The 22,356-nt window shown below is 40.2% G+C and overlaps 1 protein-coding gene across 1 annotated transcript; it reads right to left on the reverse strand.

The window, feature by feature from the left end:
- Nucleotides 1–2,815: 2,815 nt before the first annotated feature.
- On the reverse strand, nucleotides 2,816–18,599 carry LOC107753211 (uncharacterized). Its single transcript, XM_016569338.1, has 2 exons — nucleotides 18,379–18,599; nucleotides 2,816–6,137 (listed from the first exon to the last, which is right to left on the reverse strand). The coding sequence occupies exon 2, from the start codon at nucleotides 6,115–6,117 to the stop codon at nucleotides 3,028–3,030; it is 3,090 nt and encodes a 1,029-aa protein (XP_016424824.1). The 5' UTR covers nucleotides 6,118–6,137; nucleotides 18,379–18,599; the 3' UTR covers nucleotides 2,816–3,027.
- Nucleotides 18,600–22,356: the final 3,757 nt, after the last annotated feature.

Consider the following 22,356-nt stretch of genomic DNA (forward strand, 5'->3'; position numbering starts at 1 on the left):
GCACACACACACACACACACGCACGCACGCACACACACACACACACAAGCACACACATTGTGTTTCCATGTTTTATAGGTTCATACTATAGGTTTTATAGGACTTTTTACATTTTCAAAAACTTCATTCTGTATGATTTATAAGCTGCCGGAAAAAAATGTCCACACAAGGTAAAAAATTTAGCATATTGCCATGGTGGGGACATTTTGTCCCCATAGCGTAGTATATACCTGAAACACACACTCACACACAATATCTTATATTTTACATAAACAGAACATCAATACTCATATGCAATGAAGTGGGTCTATTCTTTTTCTATCCTTTTTATTAAATGAACAAAACTAGCCACAGCACAGAACTACATCTGACATCAACACAAATAGCATGAGAAGAGGAGATCATGTACACCTGAAAATAAAAAAAAAAGTTGACTGCTGCATTTGCAGGAGCATTGTCCTTTCTGTCACCTTCTTTTCAGCTTTCTCCTGCTCATTTAGGCACTGATGTTTTCCTGCAAAAATAATTTTGGTCATATAAACTGTTTTAAGTATTTCATGATGGGTGTACATCATCTCGGTAAACATTTCAGTCTAAACCTATTTCTAACCACAGTGTTACTACAGGTTTTGGCTGTATTTCATAGGTAGACGATTACATAAAGGTAAAACAGAATGTTAAATCATCATACAATCAAGCCAATACTTTACAAAAACTGTTGGTCTGCACAGGAAAAAGTAACTCCACAGGTTTGAATAACTATCTAACTATCTAAGATCTATGAAACTTTTGCATTTTATTAAGGTCAAGGTCAAACATTTGCTAATACTTTCACTATGTACTCAAGATAACCTAAAAATAAAATTTCTTTATACAATTTCAGTGAAGCCAACATGCCATACAAGTTGTGTATATTTTCTCTTGCTTCTGAAAAATGTATTATTTAGGCAAATCACTTTAATAAATGTTGCTATAATAATCACTCAACTGAAAATAACAGTTCAGTAATCTTCATGCCATATTGATGTCCAACGATACACACTTTTATGTTTTTGGTCCTGACTTTATAGTTTCTATTCATGTTTATCTGTGTATACTGTATGTGTGGCTGGTGCAATCTTTCATGTAGGCTATAATACAGTTCTACACATAAGTTCTTGGAAAAATATATGCATTTTTGTCACAAAGATGTAAAAAAAAAGGGTGGAAATGTATTTAAGTCTTCAGCACCATTGATGGTTCTGTTAAATACAAAGAAATATTAAATAACATCATTTAATGTCCTCACATGGATTGTTTGAGGCTACATTTACAGTATAAGAAAAGAAAACTAAAGAAGACTGCTTGTTACTCTCCGTGTAAAATCAACATTGTGCGCCATAGATACACAAAAGACACCAGCAAACGTCCTTATTCTTTCTTCTTTTGTAGTTGGTTGGTTTGTTTTCTTTTATGTATTTGTCCAAGTTTGGTAGTAATCTTTGTACCTCACTCTGTCAAATTTGAGATTTGTTTACATCAATTTAATGCATTCCATATTGTACATTTGGTCAAACAAACATTTGTAGATCACTAGATAGTTTTTCCTGAAATCTCTCATTTGTGTCCCTGGAGCACAAAAGCAGTCTTAAGTCGCTGGGGTATATTTGTAGCAATAGCCAACAATACTTTGTATGGGTCAAAATGATCAACTTTTCTTTTATGCCAAAAATCATTAGGATATTAAGTAAAGATCATGTTCCATGAAGATATTTAGTAAATGTCCTACCGTAAATATATCAAAACTTCATTTTTGATTAGTGATATGCATTGCTAAGAACTTAATTTGGACAACTTTAAAGATGATTTTCTCAATATTTTGATTTTTTTGCACCCTCAGATTCCAGATTTTCAAATAGTTGCATCTCAGCCAAATATTGTCCTATCCTAACAAACCATACATCAATGGAAAGCTTATCTATTCAGCTTTCAGATGATGTATACATCTCAATTTCGAAAAATTGACACTTAAGACTGGTTAAGACTGGTTTTGTGGTCCAGGGTCACATTTAGTCATATGATGAGGAATGGACCTTTTTTTTCTCATATTCTGAAGATGTATGATTCTTGTGAGATATTGAATACATCAAGGCTTTCCAATCCTGTTCCTGGAAGGCCACCTTGCAGCAGAATTCAGCACTAGTCCTAATTAAACAGGATCTTCAGGATCACTGGAAACTTGCAGGCAGGTGTGTTGGAGCTAAACGCTGCAGGACAGTGGCCCTCAAGGAGCACAACTGGACATCCCTGGAATCATCATTCATAATCTACTAATAAGCATATATTCTAAATAAAAATACACATACCCAGTAGATGTACTAAGAAGTATCACAACATATAAAATACTTAATTCAAACAGAAATCAGAAAAACTGAATGGAACACTGACCTTACTGAACTTTCTTAGAGCATAACAAGACGGGAACAATCAGTTTAATTGTTTCTGACAACAAAAGTACCTTACTATGTAATAAAGTGTTGGCTGCATGCTGATTATTTCTCTTGCACTTTTTGTCATGCCAATAAAGCATTAAATTATTGAAAATAGTGTTTCTATCAAAAGCATTTACCTTTTCTAATGTTTTGTTTGTTTGTTACAACATAACTTTTCAGCTACTAAGACAAGAACAGGCCTAGCCAAGTTTTTTTCCTCCTAATTTATTTTTGTAGTCACTATATATTGCAGTCTTTTTCCGTCTTCCTTTTTTAAAGCCAATTACCTTGTCATTGTTTTTTTTCAATTAAATGTATGTGACATTTGTTTTAACCTTCATATTCAATGGTTTGTATGCGTAATTCTCACTTATAGTCAATACCAGATCTTAATTGACACACACTGTTGTCCAACAGGTAGGTACTTAACTGTTTTTTTTTTTCAGTTAAGTGTTGGGACACATGCTTAAGGGTAGATAATTTGTGATAGATATTTTAGGTTGCAAGATTCAGAGATTTCCCTGTGCATTTTCCCATCTACGTAATGTACTTAGACCTAAACTAATCCAGACTGCATGTGTATGTGTAGTGGATAGGGGTGGTATATCAGTGGGGACTGGCCATTTGAAATGTAATAGTTACTGAAGTTGTGGTCTGTCATGTATGGTGCAGGCTGGTAGTAGCAGGTAACGTTATTGGCATTGGGAATGATGTTCTGCTCACCCAGGACTTTAAGTGCTAGAATGGTAATCATATTGAGAGTCTGACGGCGTTCATGCCCCATCAAGCACACAGTGCTCTCATTGACCACTCTCCGAAGGGTCATCAAGTAATCGTATTTACTTTTCTCCTCTCCAATAAAGTGGTTGCGCAGGTATGACTCAATTTTGCGCTGCTGCTCATTCACATCAGGGAAGTCAATAAAAAAACGTGAACACATGTAGCGCTCAAGAGTCTTAATTTCTGTTTCACAGGCAGGTTTGAAGTCCCGGACAAGCAGATTACTGTACTTGAGCAGGCCTCCACCCCTGATCTCTTCAGGGTTGCGTGTCGCTATTAGCCGGTAACGTAGGTGGTCCATAGCTTGCTTAAAGTCACCATACATGCTCTCAGCCAACACTGTAATGCAAGGCAGCTCTTTTGAAGGGCGTATGGGCTCGTTAATGTCTGAAGCTGATGGGTCTGATATCTTGGAAACCACCTCCTCACTTACTGATGACATAGATGTTTCTAATGTATGTGACATCGATGCTGCAGAGAGTTTCAAACCCTGTGAAAGTGGTTCAGATGGTTCTGCGACTTCACAGAATACTTCAGAGGGGTCTATGACATCCAGAGACATAACTGATGGTTCTAAAACAGGTTCTGAGATTCTTGAAGATTCTAGATTTGCTGTTGAGGATATGGAAGGTTCTAGTGGCTTTGAAAAATGTGGTGCTGAAACTGTGAGGCTCTGAACTTGTGGTAAGGAGACAAGTGATAATAGTTCTGGAGGTTCTTTAGTCTGTGGACTTGGCACAAGAAGTTCCTGAGTCTGCAGAGTGGACACGGGGTAGTTGTGAACTTGAAGTGATATAATATGTTCAGAGCCTGATGAATTAGTCCCTACCGTTTGTGAGTCAATAGTAAGGTCTGCAGACAGTGGTTTTTGCATTTGAGAGCCACAATTTGTTGCCATAGTGACTAATTCTGAGGGTTCAGTAAGATCTTTTGGTGATGTGGCATCATCAACTTGAGCACAAGGCTCAATATCTTTCTTTTTGGGAGAGGCTGAGTTGAGGTCATAACTGTCATTTGCCTGAAATAAAGGCTCAGAATTCACATTAATAAGAGGTACCATTGCCTGACACTGTGCTGTCTGAACACTTTCATTAAAAGCCTGGTTTATCCTATTTTGATTTTTGGGGAGATTATTGGGATTGGACGTAGGAATTAGAATAGTGACGTGAGTTGCTTCACCAGTTTCTGGTTCTGAAGTTTGCTCTCGACTTTGAAGGCTTTCCTCTGGTGATAGACTCATGTACAATGTCTTTTCTGAATGCATACCATTCTCTGGAGCAGCAACAGTAAACGTTTCGGTACAATTGGCTAGTTCTTTAGACTCTTTAGAGTCATTTTCTGAGGCACTGGATAATTCAAAGCTTTTTGTGGTAAGACCTGACATTTTAACCTGCATAGGTAATGATTCTTTTGGGTAAGCTTTAGGTGGATGCAAAACCTGACAAGTATTAACATCGGAATTACTTGCCACTGATTTTCCTGGTGAACTCGGTACTAGAGTTATCTTTTTGGACATTTTCCGAGGAGGTTTGGGTGAGGAATGCTTGAGAACAACCATTTGTGAATTTTGGCTGTTTTTCTTGGCAGGGGGTGGCAAAGGATACTCCGCATATGATTCTAGTGCTGATTGTGTAAGAAATGTAATGGGAGCAGGTTGGAATGTGCATCGCTCACCAAAGGTCCCGGTTGTTGAAAGACAAGAAAAGTCTGTATGTACCATTTCAAGCCATGGTTGGGATTTAACTGGCTCTATGTCTAACATGTATTCTGTTTTGTCAGAATCGGTTTCATGAATATATGTTTTAACGTTGGGATTTGTTTCCTTAACAGACATAGTTTTTACCCCAACTAGTTCGTTTCCCTCCCCTGAGTCCATACCAGTTTCATTTGTATTTACTTCGAGCAGTGTCCCAGTTTGCAAAGACACATTTTCATGAAGTTCATTCTTTTCCTCCACATGCACCATTACAGAGTGCTCTGATACTTTCTCCATAGATACAGGCGTAGTTGTGGTTTGAACCATCTCTGTTTCAACATCTTTGTCTGTTTCAAGTGTTGGTTCTTGTTCTGAACATTTAGACTGCTCTTTCTGACTCGTTTTACAATAACACTGAGAGTCACGAAAAGTCTGAATATCATCAGTTTTGCAGGACATGTTGATGTCACTTTCCTGGTGATGCCCTGTGTCACAAGAGCTGAGGAGTGGTTCATCCATTAGGACTGTCTGAATTCCTTGACTTTGAGCTAAAGAAGAATCTTGGCCCTCTTGCCCTTCCACAATCTTCCTCCTTTCAGCATCCAAATAAGATTGTAGCATACTGTCCAGGATGATCTGAAAGGAATCCACACTGAATTCAAACTGGCGTCGTAGAGAGTTGACAAACTTGAGCTCCACGTTCTTACCGCTGTTGTTTGAAAGGGAGATAAGACTCCAACGGTCATGCTCAGTGAAGACCTTGACCATTTTTTGTACATATGCCTCTTTCATGGTGAGAGCTGTAATCTTATCTTTGTTGACACCTTTAGGTAGAAAGTCCAGCAGACAGCCCAAAACCACCTCCTTGATAATCTGGAAGTCCTCTGGTTTGGGAAGCTCCACACCAAAGATGATATCCAAGTCTTTGTAGCTGGTGCCATTCTCTTTGACCAGCACATGACTGGCTGTAGAGCCATTGAGACGGACATCTCTCACCTTGATCTTCTTCAAAATCAGTCTGTCTCTGACCACATGTATTATGTCTTTAGGCTTGATTTCAAGGGTTGGGAAATTACCCCTACCATGAATGGGAATGACCTCTGTAAGAACTTGGTCCAAAGTGTCCACCTGTTCTTGTGTCAGTTTGTGAAACCGGCGATCATCTTCCATCTCTATTATGTTCACAAGATCTGGGAGGAACACAGAGAGAAAATTGATTATAGATGGGCAACATATATAACATTCTAGTTATGTTTAATGAAGTGCAATATAGTAGCCACATTTGCTTGTCTTTTTATGTAATGACCTTTATGCTAAATTAAATGTATTCAGGTACAAAACATATAATTGGTATACATCTAGTTTATAATAGTTTAATAAATAAAAAAAACAAGTCTGGGGAATGTTGAGCCACTGGTTCATATATTTCCTCTTCATGGGTAAATTGTTGAGTAGTCTTTTGTGAATAATACTTTGACAAGTTTTGTGGTCTCAGCTTTATGACAACATAGCTGACACTGTGAAGAACCTGAACAAGGAAGGATATGCACTGAAACCAATTGAAATAGTGTTAATGTTTATTTTGTGACTCATTTGAAAACACTGATGAGAGCCTATTTGCAAGCATGGCTCTAATACTGGCAATGAAGACCATACGTTGGCAGTCTTACATCAGCTAGTGTGTAGACAATGTTATCGTCACTAAGAGAATACTTGTTTTTCCCAGTCAGAAACATTAGGTTTTAAAAAAGATGTTCACCTTTAACTGAGAGCATGGGACTCTGCATTTGGGGGATAAAGAGGCCTATAGTGTTACCAGATCCAACTTCAAAACATAAAAAGCTTTTCAAAAGCACCAAAGAAGCCACATATAAATACAAACTCCAGACTGAAGCTCACTTTAATTCAGACACTGATTTATGAGCTTTTAAAGGTTTTCTCCAAAACCTTATCAATGGTTTTCCTTGACACAGTATTTTAATATTTAAACTTTTTTTTTCTCTGTAAAGTAAACTTGTCTAAAACATGGGACCAGTGGAGCATTGAGAACAATCTAATTCTGAACACAAAATAACTCACTGTTGACTTCAGAAAGCACCGATTCTCATAAGATCAACAGTGGTTCCCAATCCTGGTCCTGGAGTACCTACAATCACTAGACATTTTAGATGTCTCAACACATCAGCTCATTAGTAAAGTCCAAGAAATTCAAATGGATGTCTCATAAGAAAGATATCAAAATGCAAAGTGCAAAAATGCAGTGTGGGGGTACTTCCCTACATCAATGGAGATGTAGTGGAAAGGGTGAACAGTTTCAAGATCCTTGGTATTTAATCACTTACCACCTCTACCCTTGTGAAAAAGGTGCAAAAGGGCACCTTCTTGCTCCTGGCAAATGACCATGGGAGGATGCAAAAGAGCTGGGCAACTTTGGCCCTTAAGTTCCACTTTCCTTCACAGTTTAGCTCCAACCCTGATCAAACTCATCTGCCTGTAGCTTTCTACTAATCCTGAACACCTTGATTAGTTTGTTCAGGTGTGTTTGATCAGGGTTGGAGCTAAACTCAGGAAAGTGGATCTTGAGGGCCAGAGTTGCCTACCCCAAGGCTCAGGAGTGCTGTGATTTTGCCAACACTTTCTGTGGAGCAGTGACACTGCCTCTTTTTGGCAAGAAATATTCCATTGCCTGTGACTGTTTTGACCTGTACTGAAGCAAAACCACGCTCAGCAAAAGCTTCTATGGCAGTAGTTCCCACAAAACCGCACCTTTTGTATATCTCTCTAATTAAATATACCTGATTCAGGTTATCAGCTCATAAGTAGACACTCCAAGGCCTGAAATGGGTGTGTGAGATAAAGGAGACATCCAAAAAGTGCAGTGTTGCAGGGGCTCAAAGAACAGGGTTGAGGACTACTGTTCTATGGCATGGCCAAAAAACCCACTCATGGTGTTCATTAGGGCAGTTTTCACAGCACTGCACATATCAGTGAGAGTCAATTAAAGATGATGCAGGACTGCCAAGCTTCCCACAGAGCATACAATATTGTTTGTGGTGACTTCCATTGTTTGCAGCGCAAGTCAGTTGCTTCTAAAAGGTTTGCCCTTTCAATTGTAGGAGATTAGTTTGGACAATTCAATTGATAAACAACAAACAGTGTGTGTAAGAACAAACTCTGGCCAAAAGCACCTACAACAGGCATGTGAGTGTCAGAAGTGGACCCTGGAGCAATGAAAGAAGGTTGCCTAGTCTGATGAATCACTCTTTCTTTTAGATCAGGTGGATGGCCAGGTGTGTGTGCATTGTTTACCTGGAGAAGAGATGGCAGCAGGATGCACTATGAGAAGAAGGCAGGTTGGCATAGGCAGTGCTACTGTATGCCTAGGCAATGTTCTGTTGGGAAACATAGGGTCCTGAAATTCATGTAGATGTTGCTTTGACATGTACAACCTACTTAAGATTGTTGCAGACCATGTACACCCTTTCAGGGTAATGGTGTTCCCCGATGGCAGTGGACTTATTCAGCATGATAATGCACCCTGTTACACTGCAAAAACTGAATGGAATGGTTTCAGGAATGGTTCAAGGAACATGATGAGAAATTCAAGGTGTTGCCTTGGCCACCAAATTCCCCAGACCTCAGTCTGATTGAGCAACGATGGGATGTGCTGGACCAACAAATCCGATCGATAGAGGCCCCACCTCATAACTTGCAGGACTTAAAATAGGGATCTCCAGCCCTGCTCCTGGAGAGTTACCATCCTGCAGACTTCAGTTCCAACCCTGCTCCAACACACCTGTCTGTAATTATTAAGCAACCTGAACACCTTGATTAGCTGTTTCAGGTGTGTTTGATTGGGGTTAGAGCTGAAATCTGCAGGGTGGTAGCTCTTCAGTAGCAAGGTTGGAGACCCCCTGACTTAAATGATCTACTGCTAATGTCTTCTTGTCAGATACCACAGGACATGGGTCCTAGATGGGTCTAAGAGGTAGCACTCACCTTCTGGCTCTTCCTCCAGTCCTCAGTCTGTAACAGACAAGGTTCCCCAGAGGCTTTCGGCGAAGATTTGGATCGGTGTGGTGAATATTTCTTAAAGCCTGCCAACCCCGCCCACACCTCCCTGAACCTCCCGGCCATTGCCTCAACAGATGTGCCAAAAAGCTCTGAAGGCAAGACTGGCGCTTCAAGGAGAAAGCTCTTTTCTTCCTCCGTGATGTCAGCTAGGTTCAACCACAGATATCTCTCTGTGGACACCATCACTGCCTTAGATTGACTGATCCTGGTGGCTGTCTGTCTGGTGGCCCAGAGAGCTAAATCCATGGTGCTGCGCAGCTAAGACACCACCTTTAGGGCAAACCCTGGCCCTGATCCAAATCTTTCAGCAGGTCAGCCTGACCCGCTGCTGCATATGCCCTCCCATTCAAATGTTATGGCATACATAAGGGCTTGGATGGCAGAGTCAGAGATTTCCAAGCGGATGCCTCTCTGAGAGATAGCACGCAAGTATCTTATCAATAAGAGGCATTGACATATATCTGTGCTCGTGCAATCCCTACATATTGACATAATTTGTGTGTTAAAAAAGGATAAATGTAAGCTGAATATGGTTTCCTCCACAATCTCTCTACCCAAGCGTGGAGATTAGGGAAGAGCGGTAGACTCATGGGAGCAGGGCAGTTGTGTCCAGACAGAAATCGCTCATTGAGCCTTCCATGAGCAGGGCTGTACGTTAACTTTTTTTTCACATAGCACTGGTGCTACAGAGGTTGAAAGTTTTGTAGCACAGGCCAAAAAGTTGTAGCACAAGTATAAAACGTCTGTTATCATGTCTGAAAACAAACACAAGTAATGGAGTTCATCACTTAAACAGGCACTGATGTTCCATACAGAGCACAAAAAATACAAACCATCACTGAGCTAACACTGATGTGAATGCATGTGGCGTTGTACATTATATTGAGACGGAGGGAGGCGCCAGAACTGCAGCTGATAGAATGTGCGCTGTAGCACGAAACAACGATATTTCTTCAAAAGCAGATTGTGGAGACATTCAAAAATGGTCATATCGCACACCTCTAACTACCAAGTATAATCAATCTCACACACACAAACAAGCACAACGAAATCACTTCACACTATTAAGCGGCTGTGTTATGAACATGCAAAACTGTATCGCACGCGTGCTACAGTGGTAAATTTATTCATCGCACAGACCAGTTTTTTCGTAGCACGTGCGACATATATGTCGCACTGTACAGCCCTGATGAGTGAACTCCCATCTCTTGCGCCACCAGTGCAGATCTAGTCTGTCCATGGCATGGGATATACTGTTCAACAGCTTGTTATATGCGGGACAGGCAGGCTGAGAGGGCTCACTCATAACATCTTTGCCCTACCTTTGCCCTGTGGTTTGAACAAACCAGAGGGAGCTTGGGAGCCTTTGACATTGTACATTGTACTATTAGAAAGTATAAATTATAAAGCAAGGGAGTGGCATGAGGACCAAGAGAGTTGGCAACAACACAACAAAAATCCATGCATAGCTCTTTGGTATTTATGGCCTGATATACACATTCATGCCCATGAATATCCAAAACAGTTGCTTTACCACAATGTAATTATCTATTTTGTTAATTATTTAGAATAAATAACAAAGTATAAATATATGAATATTCTTACCTAATTCTGCAATTAATTTACACGATCATGACCTTCACAAGCCACACAACAAGAAAATAGTTACTGTACTTGAGAAAGGTCACAATAAATGAAGAGAAGCATTGAGGAAAATAATATGGCAATCTCAGACATCCAATCCAGATGGATTAAATTTCTCTGAGAACCTCTGAGTTACCCAAGCAAGCAGCAGTAAAAGTTTTTGACTCACCATAATAAACCATATAAAAGTCATTTATCAATGAAGCTGCATGTGTGTGCAGATAGAATTACCATATAATTATTTTTCTATGACAGCTTATTTGCCATTATTTTGCAAACTCTTTTTTATGGCATCACACGCACTGCTTTTCCACTGGGAGCTGGAGCCGGTGTTCGGCCAAGCGTGGCACTCCTTCAGAACTGGCTCACGTTTCCACTGGCAGGGAGCAGAACCCTCTATGTCTCCAACATGTGACAGCAATTACTTGTTATCTCTTGCAGAAGGAGAGTGTTGGTCTCTTCTGCTGGCCACTGCTGAACTGCAGTGGTGGAAAGAGTACTGAAAAAATATACTCAAGTAAAAGTACCATTACCTTCCAAAAAATGTAGTGCGAGTAGAGTAAAAGTACTTGTCCAAAAAAACTACTTGAGTAAGAGTAAAAGAGTAGCCATGTTGATTTACCTTAACTCCGACAGCTTTTAAAAATTGTACTTTTTAAACTGTGGTCCACATACTGACATCATAGGTTCCCTTGTTCGAGACCAGCAAGGTTTTGGGTCTGATTTGGAACCAGGATCTAGTAACTGGCCCAGGATTTTTTTTTTTGAGTGGAAAAGCACAGCCCGGAGATATGCTGAGAATGTGGAAGTGACCAGGCGCAACAAGATAAAGGAGACAGGACTCCTTCGTCACTGTAGTGATTGGTCGGTCAACCCACAGACATGGCGTCATTGCTTCCAGGAATTTGTCATACCCAAGACATACAGTAGAGGTCTACACGGGTCCAAAAATTCGTACCCGAACCCGAAGAGACCCGTAAATGTGCTACACTGAACCGACCCGGATGTTATGTTCAACAAAAACACATGAAAACACAGCTTCGGGTGAATGCTAGTTTACTCAAGGAACTTCAGCGGCAACAGCAACGGAATACGGTACAACTGTGTAGCATGCACATCAGCATGACTTCACGACAGTATTACTACAACAGATAATAACAACGAAGAACTGGTTAGCAACCACAACATTTTCCCCCCTCCCACCAAGCTTAAGTATGAAACGAAGCTTCAAAATCCTGGAAGTGTGCAGGGCGTGCCCTTGTCCTAACAGGGCGAGTTGTATTATTTGAAAAATAATCAATAATAATTCACATAACTCATGAAGGTATCCATTATCACCGTGCGTGTGCATTAACTCTGTCCACCCTGCTTCTGATGATGTCGCTCGTGTGTTTTTTTTTTTTCCCACCTTATTTCAAATTACGGACTCACACTTTTCTCATCCTAATTTTACAAGTTGAAAGTTACAAAACAACACACGCACAGCGCTGACTGACTCTGATAACGGCCGGGTGTTCTCCGAGTCCGATCGACTCGGTATTACACACTATGTTAAACAGACCCGGGACCCGAAGTAATAGATTGGGACTCGACCCGGACCCGGCTGACCATTTAAAATATAGCCCCGAACCCGTACGGATCCCGGGTCGGGTCCCGGGTCCTCGGGTCTCGGGTCCTCCGTGTAGACCTCTAACATACAGTATGCAATAGTTAGATATCTCTGGGGTTACATGATTAATCTAAAGGTCACTTCAGCTGCTGCCCCTTAATGTTTTCCAAAGTTGTTTGTCCTTTTGGCAATGTAGGCAATCATCTAATGGCGCTTTTCCACTGCGTGGTACGACTCGGCACGACACGGCACAGCTCGGCTCGGTTTGTGTTTCCACTGCAGTTCAGTACCGCTTTAGAGTGGGCGGGATTATTCACATGTCGTTATAGTTGCACCGCCTCTACTGCCGCGACTCCTGAAAATTCATAACAAATTAAGTTCTAAATGCAAGTTCAGGAAAATGATCTCCTGTTGCAAATTATCAGTTTCAGAAGCCCTTTAGCGTCCCTTGCCTTCTCGTTCATCTGTTAAACAAACAGCTGTTGAACTGTATAGTTTGGTCTCTGTAGTTGTCAAATGTGTACTGATACCCAGACCAAACAGAGGTCTGCAACCCTGCTTCTGGAGACCCACTGTCCTGCAGAGTTTAGCTCCAACCCTAATAAAACACAACTAAACTGGCTAACCAAGGTCTTTAGGACCACTGGAAAAATCACAGGCAAGTGTGTTCAATATTAAATATTGCTTCATTAAATGGCTTCGACAAAGTCGGCTACTACACATAGGGGCAGATTTACTAAACAAGGCAAATTAACCCGAGAGCGCAATTCCAAAAAAGCACTGATGGGAGTGGAAAGTTCTGCGGTTGAGCAAGTGACAATGCGCAAATTAAAGAACACAGATGCAACATCTCATTTCCATAATGACCAACGCAATCTAAAAAGAGCAGCACAAATTATCGTAAGGATATGTTTGGATAATGTCTTCCTCTGGCATTCCAAATAAATTGATATGAGTGGAAAGAATTCATGCAGTCATGTCAAGCACAAAGTTGGTTAAGACATGCTTTTTTTAGTGTAAATAATGGTGCAAATACCAGTAAATTGACTAGCGCAAACCTTAGTAAATTATGTTGCACGATTTATGTAAATACTTTCCTCCCATAAATTTTGCATCTGAAAGGGACACTCTTACAAACTTTCATGCTTCACTAGTTTAGAGTATGAGAGTGCAAGAATTAACTTCATCGAACCTTGTTTTACACATCTACATCTTAAGTATTTAAAATAACACTGACGACTACGACTTCAACAACCATAATCGATTCCTCTTTAAATAGTAGCTTGAACACTATCCTTATAATTCATAAGTAGCCTGTAAGACATAATCTTCTACTGACCTGAAATAAAGGAGGCTATTGTCGGAGAAACGAGGCTGGATTCAGATGCGGGTACAACAGAGGCTTTATTGAACAGAGAAATCACCGCGGGCAATGAGTGCCTTCGCGGACAGTCAGTGAGGACGTGGACCTCCCAACCACCCAGATGGGGGGAAAGCAGCTGCTAATCCGAGCGAGAGGCTGAGCAGCCCAACAACGAGACCGCAGAGTCCCAGGGTAGGCGGATGCCGGAGGACGCCCACGGGTTCCTGCACGCACAGAGAGGTGCGGGAGATACAACAAACAGCTACGAGCACTGGAGCCTGGACGAGACAAGACAGGGCAGGTAAACGATACTAACATAGACAGTCAGAGCAAGGGAATAATCACAACAATCTGACAAAAGGCAGAGAAACACGAGGAGCTATAAGGAGAAGCTAATGAGAAGACCAGAACCAGGTGTGAAACAAGGGGCGAGCAGATAACAAGGAGGGCGGGGAAACAATCATGCTGACATATGCGCACGTGGCGAGCTGTCAATTGAACCATGCACCACAACACACAACACAGAGACAGCAAGAAACAGGTGATCAGACCCGAGACCCGACAGGCTATAGTCAATACACTCTATTTATAGCAACAGGTTAACATGCTTGTTTGCAATACAAAAGCTTTTATTCTCTCCCACAGCCACTGTTTAACCGGGGTTCTCTTTTCTCTACCACCTCTACTTTCTTCTCTACCCTGGAGCGCTCTTTCTATTTTCCTCTTCTATCTTTAATTTCATCACTACCAAGTTAGTTATCTCTTCCTCCGCTCCTGCAGGAGTGCTCTTTCCCCCTTCTATCTTTAATTTCGTCACTTCCACAGTAGTGATCTTTCCGTGTGGTCCAGCAGGAGCTTTCTCTCTCGCTCATCTTTAATTTCATCACTACATCAGTGGTGAACTCTCCCTCCGCTGCCATAAGAGCGGTTTCCTGTTTTCTACATTTCCTCACTTCTGAGGCTGCAACAGTGTCAAGTTCATATGAAATTCTGAACATGACAACATAAAATTGTAACACAATGTAACAAACACCAAGTAATTCTGTGGTGCTAATTATAATTGTACTGTTTATTTTCACGTACCATCGATATTTTGGTAAATACTTATGTCATATAATCATTAATTATGAAATATTGGTTTAGTCCAGATCAGTTTTTGTACTAATTTTGCATGTTTTTTATTGTACTATTTATTTTCACGTACCATCGATATTTTGGTAAATATTTATGTCATATAATCATTAATTATGAAATATTGGTTTAGTCCAGATCAGTTTTTGTACTAATTTTGCATGTTTTTTTTTTTTAAAGATGTTTTGCTTTTGCAAGGATGAGAAGATTCTAGAAGCTTCTGTAACATTATGAAATATTCTGTAATATTCTAGTGCTTTCTGGAACATTCCAGAACATTGTGGGACTACTCATAAAAGACAAAAACCATCCATTGTACACTTCTGAAATTTTGGACAGCTCACTTTTGGTAATGATTTATGTTAAACTGTTGTTAGCTCAGTATTATACATGTACCATGCCATTTCTATACATAAGTCATAACAGATTAGCTGATTATTCAGCATCTCAAACTTAATAAAGAAACATTAAAAATAAACGTGAAATAAATTTATTTTTATTAAAAAAATAAATAAACAAATAAATAAAAAAATTAAAATTGCTTCACAGAGCTATTAGTTGGCTTTCAGATGACTCAGAATTGGCTTTAAGATTTTAGCCAAATGGCTTATTGTCAGCATAATGAAGTGTGATTCAAGTGTGATTTTACACACATTCAAGTGTATTCATCTGTTTCATTCAGGAGGCGATCACGTTATGCAAAATATTCCCAGCTAGTAAAACATATGTGGGCCATTCCTGAATGTGTTAGTTGGGCTGTAAACAAATGTGCTGCTACTACAACTTGATTAGGGTTGTTTTATTAGACTAAACTCTGCAGGAAAGTGGATCTGGAGGGCCAGAGTTGCACGGTCCTGCTATAGACCATTTTATAGGGCCTGTCCCAAAACCCACACTTTCAGTCTTGGCCACTAGAGAGCGTCATACACGAGTGCAAGACTATCGCAGGTCTGACAAATGCCAAATCTCAGTGCCCTTAACACACTACATCCACACCTCACTAAGACTGCCCTGGAACAGTAGTATCCTATTATTCTTCATGTTCAGGAACTTATGTGCCAATAAATTGTAAGATTTCAAGGAAAACCTTCCAGCTGAATTAGATAGTACATGTATGCAAATTATTACAAATGAAAATGTGTAAATAAAGCTCTGTAAAACTTTACTTGCGCTTTTACAGCTTTATGTTGAAAGTGTGATCCATTGGTTAACCAAAAGTTCTATACACATTTGGGGCCTTCACTTTACGGCCACTTGAACACTTGGGCCAAATACTGGAAACATGTGATGTACGCAGACCAGTGATGAGAAACAAAGACCACAAGTGTGGGTATTGGGTCAGGCCCATACTGCTGTTGATTGGTTTGGAAAGTGCCGTCACTGGAACTAGTTATCAAACTCATTCAGAACAATAGCAGGAGCGAGTGTTTGTGCCCCCAAAACGGGTACGGGTCGAGGAACTGTTCTAGGCCTGTTTGGCTGGTGAATTTTGAGGATGTACATGAAAAATATATGAGGATGTACACTGAGGATGTACATGAAAAATAAATGACAATAACATGTTACTGTGTTTAGAAGACTGAATGTTTGTGTTCATACAGAAAATTCTACATCTGACCTGTTAACACTTAAATGGCACTTTTGTTGTTTCTCTTTATATCATTTGTGTCCTAAATGACATACTTTACACTATGCACTCAGTGCACTCTTCTGTCTTTATAAAGTTATGTTATATGAGTCTGATAGTCCCTCTGCATACGCTATAATTATAGCTGCCACCATTAAGAGCATAAAGTGTCCAAGACTCCACACATCATTTTTCAGTTAATTAAGTGGTATTTAAAATGCAGTTTTTCTTAATGAAATGTTCAGTGAATACACAAAGCTGACTATTTATATGACAAATTGGTATTAAATAGTGCATATAATTTAGTGATTTTAAAACTGGCGTACTGCATTAAAACTGTGAACAAACAAGCTATATATGCAATTTATAGTGTATAACATTTATATATTACACCTTTTGCCACAGAATACAATGTGTGGAAAGTACAAAATTAAATTAATTAATTTACTTACTTCCTTGTTTGCTTGTTTTCAATTTAGCCAATAAGAAATCTGACTGGCTGGCAATATTAGCCAGCTAACTAAGCAGCAACAGTGATAAAAATGCTTGGAAAAGTTAATTGGGCCAGTTTCTAAAAAAAAGTGCATTTAGTACAACATTATGAGTAACTGGAACGTTTTAATTATTTATGAATCTATCCTGGGACTGCTTCCTTCATATCTTCAGATCTACATCTGTAAAAAAGAAAGAAACAAACAAAAAAACATGTAGGTAGTTATAGTCTCCGGTCGCAGGGATGTTTCTTCCGGTCTGTTCCAGTGGTGCGCACTGCACTGGGGAAAAGGCATTTCAGTTTGCTGCTCCTAGTGTGCTAATGGTTTTTGGCATAATTTTTTTTTTTTTATAATTTTGACCCATACAATGTATTGTTGGCTATTGCTACTGGTTTTATGGTCCAGGGTCAAAGATGTTTAGACATGCGCAGTGGCATTATAGTTCCTTTGAAATGCTCTACAGAGCTGCAGTCATCGTGGCACTGAACATTCACTGTAACCTGATGTGTGGGAACATGCTTGACCAAAATGAACCCAGCTGGCCTTAACTAAAATCTGCTTCTGTAGCCTGTACACCAGACAGCCAACGAGCCTAGCGGTCCATCGCGACTGAGTGGGCGGGGTAGACCGGGTGAGGGGGCGTCGTGACGCGGCCCGGTGCCTCATGACGTCATAGAACGACACGTCACGACAGTTCAATCAATCCCACGGAGATATAAAGTCAAACACCTCAAATAACTGTCCCCGCGATTATGCACTTGTGCAAAAGAGCTGTATTAGTATTTTCGGTGCCATCTGTCCACAGACACACGCATAAATGTGTCCAGTGTGACGCTGCAGCACCCCCGCCCCTCATGCGCGCACTCTCCCGCAAATAAACCGCTGTGAGTCATCCGAGTACTTCTGCTCATCCATTCACAGATACACGCCAGCAGCTTCCAGAAGAAAAAAAACACTCTTCCTAATGCATAATGCCTCTTGATGCATTTAAACGCGTAGAGTAAATTTTGCCCGTATTGTGTTGAATAGCATCCCTTTTTGATCACCACGTACAGTTGCTCACAGACCAAGTGTATTTAAAGTTCTGATCGGTCAGAAGCAAAACAGATATGACATTCCCAAATCACAGGATGCGTGACGTAAACGTTAGATCAAACAGCGCGTTTTTATCACGAGTGCATACAAATCATTTGTGCATTCGATTTAATGGTAAACATGGTGTCGTCATCACTCGGCTACCCTAAAAGTATTCACTTTTTTCATTATTTCCATGAATCAGAGTTGCGTTGCTAGTCCAACATCATTCAAGGGGTTTTCAAACTTTGCCAATGAAAACAGTGCACTGTAGCGACTCGCAAGTCAAAACCTGACACTACTACAGTACAGATGCATCATTAAACGACGATTATTTATCTAGTCATGTTGGTGGGATTAGAAGCCAAGTCGAACGAGTTCAAGTGCACATAAAGATGGGACTTGTTCAACTCACCGCTGGATGAGCAGAATCGTCGGAGTGGCGGCGCGTCAGTGGTGATCTCCAGGGTTCATCCGACAGTGATCTGGTCGTTGGCTCAGTCGTTTAGGGTTCATTAGGCTGTATTCCGAAGCTGGGCAGTGCTGCAGGAGCCGGTCGCTGTTCAGGCGGATCGTGGTTCTGAAACTCTTAAATATCCCACACCTTCTGCTCTCTCAGAGCCGCAGCTTAAAGCAGTTTCCATGGCGACCTGGCGTCAGAGTTTCGAGGTAGTCCACGCAGCGCGAGCCACAACAATGGCACGCATCAGAAGCGCGCGCATCGAGAGCTAACAGGTGTCAAGTGCGCGCTCATGCATGTGCATGTTGTGTTATTGCGCGACAGTTGCATTTGAGACAGTCTGTCTAATCTAAAAAGGCGCATTAAATAAAAGCAGGTGAGCGTCATTAAAGGCCTGTGAAAAAAATATCTAGGAGCACTCAAAGTTTACATTTGTTAGTAGTGCTTCGTTCGAAAATGTGATTGTTATATCAAGTGAATACTAATTACTCAAGCCTCGCTGACTTGTGCGCATCTAGAGATGATTGCACGCATAAGACTGCATTTCTTACAGGTAAATAGAATGTTCAGGGAATTCAGAGGATAAAGGCGATATCTTTCATCTTTAAACATCTTGTTTTACAAAGCATTGATGCAGTTGATATTTGTGCGCAATTTGTAAGACCCACAGTGCCAAAGATAAAAATAACTTTCCCACTTTATTTGACTTCAGCTCAAATCTGAACGATCACTACCTTGAATATAGTTTAATATGAATCACATTGTCAAGTATAAGTAATAATCTGCCGAGTATGACAGATGCGCTTTCCTGGCAGTGAGCTCAGAGATGCTCTGCACAGGAGCTGCAGTGCTGTGTTATATCAGCCGGTTAGTGACTCATCCCTCTCTCGCTCTCATGATGTAGAGACGCAAAAGCAAGCATCAATCAACCCCTCCCTCCTGCACACGTCAAGGATAGATCTCTGCAGTGAAAGCCCGGACAGACTTGTCATGTCCAATGCATTAGACACTCCGCACTGGGACTCTAGTTTAGTTACATTTCTGGACATATGGATTACAGCCTGACCAAACACTCTAATGTGTAATACTGTAATGAAATAGAGACTTTGACTCATTAAATAAGAAATTGCTAAGCGTTCCCCATCAGGAGATAATTTATATCTATATTTTGCCTCCAGTTACAGTATTCTTTAATATGCTTATGGCTACGTTTTACTGGACATTGTGAGCGTTTCAAGCATGCGCTCTCGGTAGATGATGCCAATTTGCGAATTTCCATAAATAGATCCGACGTCACTACGCCCGTCCCTAAATGGACTCCAGCACAGTATATTAGAAATGTCTTGTTGGCGCCTGGGCTTTCGCTGAGCTCCTATCGCCCAAAATGCTTGTGACGTCACTGAGGACGCCGTCGGTGACGCGGATGGTACGTAGCTCTCTGCTGAATTCTGCTCGATGAAACCAAAACAAGCGTTTAGAATTCAATATAAAGCGAGCAATTGTAATTGAGGAAGCTCAGTTGGCGCCTCAGTTCGGGGTTGTTATTATAAGAATATCAGTGGGAGGGCATAGTCTTGTTTTCAATCTGTGTGAATGGGCGTTTAAAAATATTAAAAAGCTACCATTAAAATGGCATCACTTTTGTTTATGTCATAAGCCCTTAGCTCTCACACGCTTTTGTTTAAGAATTATTTAAATAATTGCTTTAAAGAATAGGCCTATTATTTTATATGATTATTCTTGTTCTGCACAAGCATAGTCATAACCAAAATATTGATTTTGTTCTCTGCTAATTACAGTCGAACCTAGCTATACTATCTAAAATATATAGTAAGGTTCTTCCATATGAAAAGCTATGGTCATTAATAAATATTCTATAGTAGTTTAGGTAGCAACTTTATTTATGAAAAAACTTTATCAAAATATTATTTTATTAAAGCAGCGTACATTTCATGGAACATGCACAAATATACAAAGGAACATCCCTTTGAAATACTTGACTTTTGAAAGACTGCTTGGCCAAATTAGATGTTGTATAAATATAAATGCAAAAAAAAAAAAATTTCAATGCACATCATCTTTCTTCAGCTCATTTAAGAACACCTTCCCTGCTGAAAAGACCAGACCATATTGTGTTGTTTCTGAGGCACTGGATCTGCTGCAAGGGTTACGAAGGGTTGTGTGCCGGTAGTACTGTATCCAGTACAGTAAGCAGAGTGTTTATAACACCAGTATGTCACACTGGTTTGTTTGCATAGCTAGTTAATTATTGACAGTATTGGGTTTCAATATATAAAACTTCCTTTAAGTGACTTCCCTTTATTGGTTTTCATTGTTCTTTTTACAGTGATATAATCAAGCTCTCCTTTTTTAGGCTTCCAGCTCTGCCTTATATTATAGACGTCAGAAAAAATTGATCTAATAATCATGACAAGCAATAATACTGTTTATTAGTGGTAACATATGCTATAAAAAGTCACGTTAGCACTTTATTTTACAGTCCTGTTCCTCGTGTACAGTACATACTATGTACTTATTATAGTAATTACAATAACTAGGTACTAACCCTACCCCATGTAGTTACATTATATTACCAGTGTTTTCTTAGGTAAGAACACTGTAAGTATGTAAGTACATGTACTGTAAAATAAAGTGCAACCAAAGTCACACATTCTGTACTTGCACTCTGTGTAGATTTGTGTCAGTGTATTGGATCTGTGCATTAGCTCTTCAAGTGATTGTAATGATAATCAAAGAATGAAAAGATAAAATCCTCCATTCTCTTGATTTATTAACTTATAGCTTTGATAAGGATCAGTCTATATTTATTTTAAACAGTGACGATTATGCAGTTTTAGCCAAGAGTAAATGTTCTCACACTTGCCTACACTGAAATATCTGCTAATTTTTGTTTTACTGAAGAAGTTAGTATTATTTGTTTAATCGTGGCCAAGAACTGAAGGTGCATAGGCCGTATTGCTTTGTTGGTTTTCTTTTTATTCTTCTTCCGTGTCGTCTTCCCGAATGGTGATCCATGGCAGGCCTGTGAACCGTACATAGGGAAATTATTAAATTTGGCACACATAGCTATAAAGGCAGTCCGACTTCGGTGTCTCTAGGACCAACACTATAGTGCCACCACCAGCTAAAAAAAAATGTATTTTGATTTTAACTTTAAAACCCTTTGTCCTGGAAATAAAATTCTTAGTTCACTGATTTAACAATTCATCTAACTCTCGCATGCTCTTAAAAACACTTTCCTACTTCCTTTGTCCTCACCCTCCTTCATCAAATCTAACAGCTGATGACTTTGCTACATTCTTAATTAATAAAATTGCAACCATCAGTGCACAATTCTCCACACCACAAACTATCAAACACACCAGCAAACATACACTCGTTTTCATCCTTCTCTCCAGTCTCTGAGGCTGAAGTCTCCAAACTCATCCTTTCCAATCATCCTACTACTTGTCCACTTGATCCTATTCCATCTCATCTACCTGCACTCACTCACATCATTAACACATCCCTTCACACTGATATCTTTCCCTCAACATTTAAGCAGAAAAAAAAAACACAGAAAAACCTCTTGGACAGGAACCAGTCTGGCTTCAGAAGTGAACATTCAACCAAGACTGCCCTTCTCTCTGTTGTTGAAGCCCTAAGACTGGCAAGAGCGGCTTCCAAATCTTCAATACTTGAATCTGTCCGCTGCTTTTGATACGGTGAACCACCAGATTCTCCTGTCAACCCTATTGGCAAAGGGCATCTCAGGAACCACACTCCAGTGGCTTGAGTCTTACCTCTCAGATAGGTCCTTCAAGGTATCTTGGAGAGGTGAGGTTTCCAAGTCACAACATCTAGCTACTGGGGTGCCTCAGGGCTCAGTACTTGGACCACTTCTCTTCTCTGTCTACATGGCATCACTAGGTT

This window comes from Sinocyclocheilus rhinocerous, unplaced genomic scaffold, assembly GCF_001515625.1.
Source record: "Sinocyclocheilus rhinocerous isolate Xijiao unplaced genomic scaffold, SAMN03320098_v1.1 scaffold1402, whole genome shotgun sequence".
Lineage (NCBI taxonomy): Eukaryota > Metazoa > Chordata > Actinopteri > Cypriniformes > Cyprinidae > Sinocyclocheilus > Sinocyclocheilus rhinocerous.